Genomic DNA, 9,851 nt, shown 5'->3' on the forward strand with positions numbered 1-9,851 from the left:
TACCTTAACTTTTAAAATAAACGGTACATATATGTACCTTTTAATGCTTGGGAACATAAATGTACCTTTTGACCCTCAATAAAGGTACATATATGTTCCTTGAGGTCCAACAATGAGCCCTATGGGGTACGTTAGTACGTTAGTATAGATGGTACCTTGGGGACAGAAATGGACCCCTACTGTACCCCTATTTTTGATTTCATCTCCTGAAGAGCAACGTTCACCAAGCTTACAGCCTCGCCTGTTTAGACAAATGGACATGGAATGAATGTGTATGTGTAGATTAATATGTGTGTGTGTGATTATGTGCTTGGGTGAGAATGTGCTGGTGTTTTTGTACGTCACAATACAATATTATCATGATACTTATGCCACAATACGATATCACAATACTTATGTTGCAATATAATATCATGGTACTTATGTCACAATACAATATTATCATGTTACTTAAGTCATGATACAGTGTTGTTGCGATACTTCTGTCACAATTCGATATCACAATACTTCTGTCGCAATGCAGTATTATCACGGCACTTATGTCACGATGCAATATTATCACAATACGAAATTATCACAAAGCTTATTTTACAAAACATTATTATTGGGATTTCACACATGTTGCGATATTATGCAATATATTGCAACTTATTACCTTTTTTTCAACTTTAAAGGAATTTTTTTCCGAGTTTCTCTGTTTGTTAAAACTGCACCATCTGGTGGACTGAAAAAGCAATTTATTGTATTATTCTAGAACCAAAAAGTTAAATTTAATTAAAGAGTTTAATAAAAGGTCTATACTCGGCATCCGTATATTGATACAGTATTGCCACAGGAAATATTGTGACACAATGTGGTGTCAACCCCCCAGTCCGAATGTTTATTGCTCATTGCCATTGCTCCTTGTGGACAGTTTTGAAGGCATAAAGGAATGCTAATAAATGTTCAAATGCACCCCTCTCTTTCTCTCTCTCTCTCTCCTCAGTGTATTTTAATGTCTGAAAAGATATAGAAATTACAGTTAGACTAGTTCATATGGATTTATCTTCCTCCCTTTCTCTGTTTCCAGACTGACTCTTGATGTTGACCAGTCAGAAGTCTGGAGGATGATTTGAAGTAAACACACCTAGGTTTGTCTTGTTTTTAGCCCTTACTGTGTTTGGAGGTTAGGGGTTGAAGGTGTTAGTTTTCTCTTCCTAATTGTCATTCTTTTGTCCTCACACTGACTAAAAGCCTCAGAGCTCGACTGCCTGTAAAGACAACAGTAACAGGAATTATTCCTCTGTCACTTTCTTACATAACACATATCTCAGTAATTATAATGTGTGTGTAATGTGTGGGTGGTAGCTTCTGTATATTGTTTAATTAGAGCTAAGCAACATAGCATTAGATGAGGCAGATGACTAGTACCAGTTCATACATCCGTTGAACAGAAATTATTTTATTTGTCTAAACCTTAAAACGCCTCACTAGTTGAAAGTCAAAATGCTGAAAGTACCTTGAAAAGATGAAATATACTCTCTCTCTCTCTCTCTCTCTCTCTCTCTCCGTGACTGCGATTGAAGCTACGTTATGACTGAGTTAGAAGCCTCGGGGGTAGAGGAACATCCCCTACCCTACATGATCTTTGTGGTGGTCTTCCTCTTCTTCCTCACTGGACTGCTGGGCTTCCTCATCTGCCACCTGCTGAAGAAGCAGGGCTACCGCTGCCGCACCGGAGACATGGACGACCCAGACGAGGAGGAGGAGGAGGAGAAGAAGCTTGGAGGGAATGCAGATGGTGGGTTGTTTGTAAAAAAGTAGCTCTCATGTGACGGTACGTGTCAACATGGACCGACGTTTATCAAGTTTCAAGAGACAGGGCGTAAATCTGTGGGCCATCATTTGATTTAAAGATAATGTAGGAGCCTGCACGTGAGTGTATTGATCAGGCTGATCATAACTCAGTAGCAGCTTATATAGACTACGCTTTCACACCCTTTAGAATATTAGTAAATGATAATGTCAATTGAGAAATGGGTGAGGAACAAATCAGGATCTACTTGATAACTAATAAGTACTTCACTAATAATTGCTAATGCAGGATGCTAGTAATTCAATTAAATATATTGTAGTAGATATTGATTTGAATGAATGAGAGAACATCACAAGGGACACAAAAAGGCTAAGTAATCATAAGATAATGATGAAGAAATAATGAGGGACTACTTAGTAAATAATCAGTATTGTGTATCACTTTACCTGGGGGGGACACAAAAACAGTAACTTACTGTACATTGAAGTAATTAGTAATTAATGAGTTGTTACTTACCAACTAGTGTTGGGGCACTCACTCAGCAGTAGTTAATTCAAAAGGACTCGTAAAGAACGTGGTCAGTATGATCGATTTAAAGATATTAATGAACTAATCATTACTTAATAATCCATAAAAATAATATAGAATCTCCCAGTCTGTTTTCTATAACTCATCTGTATCTACTACAGGCTTTAGTCCTCCATTAGGAATTATTAGGGAAGTTTTTCTACAAGGTAGACCACAAATTCAGAGCAGAAAGTCTGCGTGTTGAAAGCACTGGGCAATAATTAGGAAGGGACTAAAATACGCTCTTTATACCAAGAAACACCTAAAACACTGCAGACCACTGATTGGTAAGAGAGAATCGTCATAACCCACACATACCTGCCTTCTTTAAATCGCCAAGCCCCCATTCATAGTGAATGCAACTTTTGTATTCACTCAACCAAGATTTAAAAACAACGGTGGCACTGAACCACGCTGTGGTCAGTTGACGAATTGCAGACATTCCTCCGTTTGGTTGCTGGTGAAAGAATCCATGAGAGCTGTGTGACGTTAAAGATGATGTTACGGCAGTTTCTCGTGCCGTCGGTTTGACAGGCAGAGAATCCAGCCTGCTCTGATGGAGCACTATCTGCACTGGAAAACCCAATCTAGAAAGGTACCCGGTAACTAAAATGAGTAGAGTCGAGGTAAGTGGAGCTGTACCAATCAATCAGAATTCTAAGGCCTGCTCCATATATAGAGGATGAGTGCTGATTGTTCGCGGCAGTTAGGAAATATAGCATCAAACAGAAAAAGAGAGAACTTTACATGTTCTACATGTCCTGCAGAATAAGAGACAATACTGCCTCCTAATGAAAAGGTTTTTTTTTTTTTTTTAGAATTTCAAACATGTTCATCTTTTGTCATTTTACATACAACTGTCTGAGCATTCACAAAACCTATTGTTATATCTCTTTTTGTAAATTCTTTGAACTTATGTTGGTTGAGGTGTTTTGCTACTGCAACATTTAAAAGTTGTGGGTTTAAACTGTCAGTTGTTGTGCTGTGTTTCAGATGAGGACGAGGACAACCAGGACACGGTGGAGCAGATCCTCAAATGCATTATTGAAAATGAAGGTGACAAAAAAATTGCTGAATAGCAGTTTGGATTGAAATGTTTCATTTTCTTTAAATTCATCAACATTAATCTGAACTTTTTAGTTTATTCTCCATCTAATTTACGATCTTGTCTATACTGCTTCCTGTCTATACTGTCAGGATGACATGCTGTTTTTGGAGTTTATCCACATTTGCCCTGCAATTTTATAAGAGCAGTATTTATCAGCAAATCCATCTACCAGTACTCGATTAGTGCCACTCTTAAATGGGTTCTTCCTGTTGTCACCTCTAGCTAACATGGAAGCCTTCAATGAGATGTTTGGGAACCAAAATGTATGTGTGCGCCATGACCCCAGGTAAGCTCATCCAACTGTGTATTAGTGACACATTTACTGTCTGTTGACTGCATGGTAATGTCATAATATTGTATTCTTTCCTCACTTGTAGCTTAAATGTCACAGAGTGGTTACACTGCGTAATGGTAAACCCATATCTGACTATTGTATAATCAACCTTTTTAAATCAACATTCAGGGACTTTGCATTTTCCCGCCTCCAAACGATGTCAAGGGTGAACAATTAGAATTGTTTTAGAATTTGTAAAACTGATGATGTCTAATCCCTGATTTCCCTTGTCAACTGATCCCTACACACATTACATACTATACACATACCACTAGAATAAGAACAATGTTCATGGTAATAGTAATTATAATGTTGATGCCCAGGATGCGTAAGGAGTCCATTGGTGGTGTTCCTCCTCATCACCATACAGTCCACTCAGGCACCGACCACAACTCCTGCCACCTCTGTGCCCAGGTCCGGTCTAAAAAAGGCCGACGACAAAGCCGGACCCCCCGCTCTAAACAACGACCTGGAGAGCAGACTGTCTTCTCTGTTGGCAGGTAACAGGCGATTAAACAACCGGTGCGGAGTGCATGTAGTAGAAATATTTGATCCTGAATGTATCATGATCCCTTCAGGTTCCGGGTGACGCACACAGATAAAAAGCTCCATGGAGGTCCCAATCCATTGGTCAGTTCAGGGGACCAGCTGGACCAGTCCCAGGACAGCGACGATCGGAAGGAGGGCGGGTACAATCTAAGAAGCATGTTCAAGGATGTCCGACCGCCTTTAGAGGGCTCCAATGGGGTCGCTCCGAATGTGGGAAAACGCAGAAAGAGTCTTGGCATATTCGGGCTGAGACGGGGAAGCGACCCTGTTGGTAATAAATTTAGAGAGGGGACAGGCACAGAGAGTGGAGGTGTTAGATTCGCTATTCAGCAGCAACCTGTAGTGCTGGAGGAAGTGTTTCAGGCAGAGAATATTGCTCTTGAACGTGGTACAAAACCTGGTATCAAACCTAAAATTGCAACCTCAAAGAGTCAAACACTTGCTTCCCCTCAACGTGAGCCTAAGACTTCAGGTTCTGTTCATTCTCCCTCGACCCAAAGTAAGGATCAGACCCAGGGCTCTACGTCTGCTCCTGAGAGGGGCGTTAAAGATGAGCCTAGTCCTGAACCTCGTACCAACCTTTCGGTCCCACTGTCTGTTGGGACCACAGCAACTCTTGCCCCCAGCTCTCTTCACATTCCATCTCCTGCATTTAAAACAACAGAGAAACAAGGAGATGTTGGGGGTAAGGTGTTAAAAAATGAGGAGGCATTTGATCCTGGGCCGCAACAGACCTCTACACCTATTGCCCCCATGCCTGGATCCATTCCAGGTGTCACTCATACTGGTCAACCTGATCCCTGTTCTAGCACAGGTTTTCCAGTTACCCGAACTCCCCCTGACCCAAGCTCCAGCCCAGATCTGGAATCAGGTTGTGGTGCTAGCCTAGCTTTAATAAGCTTAGGTTCATCCCCTCCATCTTCCGTCTCTTTGTTACAAACTCCTATCTCACCCGTGCCGTTCACCCCAAGCCCTAAAATTAGCTCAAGACATACGCCATCGGAGTATGCCCTCACGCCAAGCCCCAAACTCCCATCAGGCCGAGCCATGTCTAGCCAATCCCCTATTCTATCTTCATCCTATGGAAAAAGTGCTAGTCCATTACAGGCCCGAACTCCCTCACCTGCTCTTACTGCTAGCCCCAAACTTGACATCATGCCAGTATCACCACAAACCCGCTCTACTTCTACAGCAGACCAAAACATGTCCTTTGGAAGTTCACCTTGTCCGACTTTAAAGCCAGGAATTGAGACATTTGTAGCATCCATGGCCAAAGGAGATATGATTTCAAAGCCATTCTCTCTGAAGGAACAAGAGCTGGAAAAAGCCAGAATCCAAAAGACAGAAGAAAAAACAGAAATAATAAGGCCAGGGATTCTCAAAACTGCTAAACCTCCACCAGTTAAGGACGATTCTAAAGGTCCTGCACCGGACTCTTCCATTGATCAGCTTTCTAAAAACAGAATGAGCAGTTTGCCTTTGTCGTCTTCCATTCCCCTCTCCCCTTCCTCACCTATAGGGAGCATAATAAGTAGTGTGACCATTGTCAAAGCCAGCCCTGACAGCAAGAGAGAGTTTTCCGTTGTCACTATGGCGGAAGAGAAAGAATCCTCTACGTCAATAAAAGACAAGATAGGATCAACTTCTGAACTCCGGGTTAAATCAGAAAAAAATGTTCCAGGAATTAGTCCAGCACTTAGTCGGGGAGGAGAGGTTTATGTTTCAGGCGTTGGACAACCTGAAAGTGAAAGTGGAAAGACTCCTGGAGCAGAGGTTAACCCAAGGGTGAGCCAAGAGAAGGATGATATGGTGGAGATGGAAGACATTAGGGACTGCAAAGTGACACAGGTCAACGAAGCAGAGAGGGTGGTGGAGGAGTTGGAGAAGCTGGACAACACTTGGTCAAAACAGGACTGATAGGTGGTGATATGGCCGAGAGACCAGCTCTGATAATTTAAAGAAAGAAGTGAAGAGTGGCACCATTTAGTGGACTTTGGGAAATAATACATGTAGTAATAATACAATCAAGCAATTATGAACACGCCTTAAATTGAGAGCGAGACTGGATTGGCTTATTAACTGACTTGCTGTTTGACAGATGGGAAATGATCAGAAACTCTTCTACTGCTAGATTTATGATGGATGTTGCATGTTTTAGCCTTTTTTTTAAACCACAAATCACATACTTTATGTCATGGCTGACCATTGAAATATTGTTTTCTACTTTTATGGGCATTTTCTTCCATTTATGTCTGAACAGAGTCTAAAGCCATTTTAGCAGCTCGGTGAGGTTGTAGGGAGCACAACGCATAGCTTCATGCTAACGTCAGTATGCTAACATGCCCAAAATGACAATGATATCCAGTATTGGACAACGTGTATTTTTTGGGCCTGATGATGGTGTGAGACGAAATGTCAGAAGATCACCAAAGTTATTATAATTCATCCTGAAGGGAACATGACTGTCTGTACTGCATTTCATGGAAGTTTATTCAATAGTTGTATAATCTCTTAAAACCTATAGTGGCATTACAGGAACATTTAAGGAACCACCAAAATCCTTTAGATACATTGTCTGGGAACCATGAATGTGTGTAGAAAATGTTTGCCAACCCCTTAAGATATTTCAGTCCGTAATGGACCCTCAAACTGACTGAACGTCGGACTGATATTGCCATCTCTGGAGCCCCGCCACTAGTCTGGCTAAAAATCAATGACTGGACTTTAGGTTAATTGTCCTGTATTACACAGCTCAAGAGACATTTCAAGAATTTCATGTCTATTGAAAAGCAAATTGCTGCAATTACCGCTACTCGTCACCGGTGCTGCCAAATGAAAAAGAAACGGCGATCTCTGAGATTGTAACTTTGAATCTTATCTAAGTATCATTGCAGAGTGGAGTTTTCTTTTGACTAAATTGTTTAATAGTGACAGGCTGACCGCTTGGCTGGCTGATGGATTAGTCTGGATGTTTAGTTGGCTTGGTAACGGACTGATTAGATTTGATCATATCTGTTTGATAAATGTATTGATTTGGTAGCCATCATGAGTGTTTATTGATGTATAAAGGTAGCCTGGAAATCCAGACCCAAATACAAAAGATTAAGGGTCTGGCATTAGGTAATGAAAATGGCCCAACTCGAGGGGCGGCACTAAGCACTCAGTTGAAAATCTCACTGCACGCAATTGGATAATACTACAACCAATCACAACAATACGCAGGTGACGTGTCCAGAGCCTCAAACCCTTAGCTACCAGCGGAGCTAACTGGTAGATTAGACTGGTATCATCTGTTTAGCTCACCTCCGGCCCGCCTACATCAGATACATCGATGTGATTGGTGCAGCCCGGCTACAAGGGTATAGTTAATGAACATCATTACTCACTGCCACTGACCAAATTCAAATTGTGCTCTCACGAGAACTCTGGATTTCCAGGGTATTATAAAGGTGCTAAGGTCTGTAATCTTATCTATTGATCCTGCTGATTGTGAATCAGATCAACAGCACAAACAGTAGGGAGCAACAGTGGCTCTATCGGCAGCTTGGCCAGTGGAGATTTAGTGAATTTGCTATTTGCTAGTTCATGCAGTTATTATTGACCCTTATGCTATACTGTAGTGGCTTTTGGCAGTAGCCTGCTGTATGTTGCCAGGTGTTCATTCCAAGTGTTCCCCTATTTCCTCTAAATGTGAAGTGAATTTCCTCTATGAGAGTATAACCCGTATGGACGTTGACAGATCCACCCTCACTGCACTAATGATATTGAAGAAATAAGGACTCAATCCTTCACTGGCTTCCCACCATGCAAACAGTAACCAGTTGTTTTAAACACAGGTCATATGTGATGTTATTCTTAGCACCAGCAGACACCGCGTTGGCAGTCATTTATGTGACCATATAGACATATATTACCACTATAGCAGTAGAAATACAGTAGTGTAATCGGTCACTTCTACAGGTAATTCCACTGCATACCAGTCCCTTCAGGTACAGAATAGTTTTCTGGAAATAAGACATATCAAGTAAAAGATTGGATTTTTTTCATGTCTTGTCATTCCCAATACTTCTTTCTGCTCATGCCATTTCGTAATGTGTTAGACATAAACTGAACCAAGAAAATGCAAAACAATGGCAAATGATATCTATAATAGAAAGTATAGCCATAGACTCTGTACTGGTGATCGTAATATCAAGCAGTACATGCTAATGCTTATGAAATAAGGTCTCATACTACAGAGACATTACATAATATGCTCTGCGGTCCTTAAAGCTGTGAAACCTAAAATGAATGTATTTTATAGTAAGATATAGTATTTGAAATTGGCCTAACAGCAGTCTGGTGATATTGTACATTGGTGACTACAGTGGAACTCTCCATTGATATGCCTTCTGTTCACAAATTCAACATTATATTTATCACCTGCAATTTTTAAAACTACTACTAATCCCAACACTGAAGCAGCCTGGTTACAGCTGTGTGATGCTATACATAAAGTATATATAAACCCATTCAGTTTTACTGTGTCTCTATACTCTCTAAATACAAAACTACTACAATAACAAGACCATAATATACCCTGCAGCAATCATCTAAAGGTGTGGTCCAGAGTGCATGTAATGTAACATGATGTCCATCTGGGAGCATCAATAGTAGTTAAACAAAAGACTTTGGATTTATTCAAAGCCCTTCGACTGCTTGTGTAAATGAAAAAAGCGTTATCCTAACCTATATCCATAGGACTGGTCGCTAACATTACAAAAAGATGAAGATCCAGGTGGTAAAAAACACATTTTCCTTTAAGACCGAACAAATTAGCTTCCAAAGCACTCTTGATAAATACAGGAAAAAGCAGGCTTCCCAATGCTTAGCTTTCTCAATGTTATGGTAATTATTAAGGATACGCCAAATTGTTAAGTAATGATCTGAAGTATTTTTATATAAATCCACATGCAGTTCTTTCACGTGTCTGTGTCTGAAATAGGTAGTTACTGTGAATGAAGAAAACTAAAGCTAATAACATTTGAAAACAAAAAGTCCAAAAGAAGAAGATGTCACAGTACTGGCCACGCATTGCAGTGCCCTGAGGAACGAAGGAAGAGAAGACAAAGCAATACATCAGTTGAAGATTACAACTTTAAGTAGTGTATGTCCTTTTGAAGAAGGAAAGACATAAAGGAAGGTTTTGTAATCCAATTGCACAAACCCTAAACCTAACTACAAGGCAAGGTAAGGAAAAATAACCAAAAAATAAAGTTAAAAATTCCATCTGCTCAGTCTGTTCATATGACATTTTGTTCCAGAAGCAACTATGACTTTACTTTCATATTGCGATCACTTTCTTCGTATAATGACAAATTAGAAATTACATATTTTTTTCATAATAATGACATTTTTGTCTCATAAAAGTACAACCTTTCTCCATACAGTATGTATTTCCACTTCATTCTCAAAACCTTTAGAATTATGCTTCTTTATAGTGGCCCTTACACACTGTC

At 40.4% G+C, this 9,851-nt stretch overlaps 1 protein-coding gene across 3 annotated transcripts in view; it reads left to right on the forward strand.

The window, feature by feature from the left end:
* Positions 1-9,575, forward strand: part of rell2 (RELT like 2) — a 16,246-nt gene extending 6,671 nt beyond the window's left edge. For 2 of the 3 annotated variants that reach the window (XM_032527708.1, XM_032527707.1), the window contains exons 2-8: positions 1,070-1,130; positions 1,566-1,780; positions 3,356-3,418; positions 3,693-3,756; positions 4,128-4,304; positions 4,383-7,422; positions 7,803-9,575. In XM_032527708.1, coding sequence (XP_032383599.1) covers positions 1,573-1,780; positions 3,356-3,418; positions 3,693-3,756; positions 4,128-4,304; positions 4,383-6,270 — 2,400 coding nt within the window. In that variant the 5' untranslated portion in view covers positions 1,070-1,130; positions 1,566-1,572 and the 3' untranslated portion in view covers positions 6,271-7,422; positions 7,803-9,575. Of the gene's footprint in view, positions 1-1,069; positions 1,131-1,156; positions 1,781-3,355; positions 3,419-3,692; positions 3,757-4,127; positions 4,305-4,382; positions 7,423-7,802 lie in introns of those variants that run through there. The other variant, XM_032527706.1, reaches the window with a different exon arrangement.
* Positions 9,576-9,851: the final 276 nt, after the last annotated feature.

The sequence above is a fragment of the Etheostoma spectabile genome, chromosome 10 (genome assembly GCF_008692095.1).
Source record: "Etheostoma spectabile isolate EspeVRDwgs_2016 chromosome 10, UIUC_Espe_1.0, whole genome shotgun sequence".
In the NCBI taxonomy this organism is placed as follows: Eukaryota; Metazoa; Chordata; class Actinopteri; order Perciformes; family Percidae; genus Etheostoma; species Etheostoma spectabile.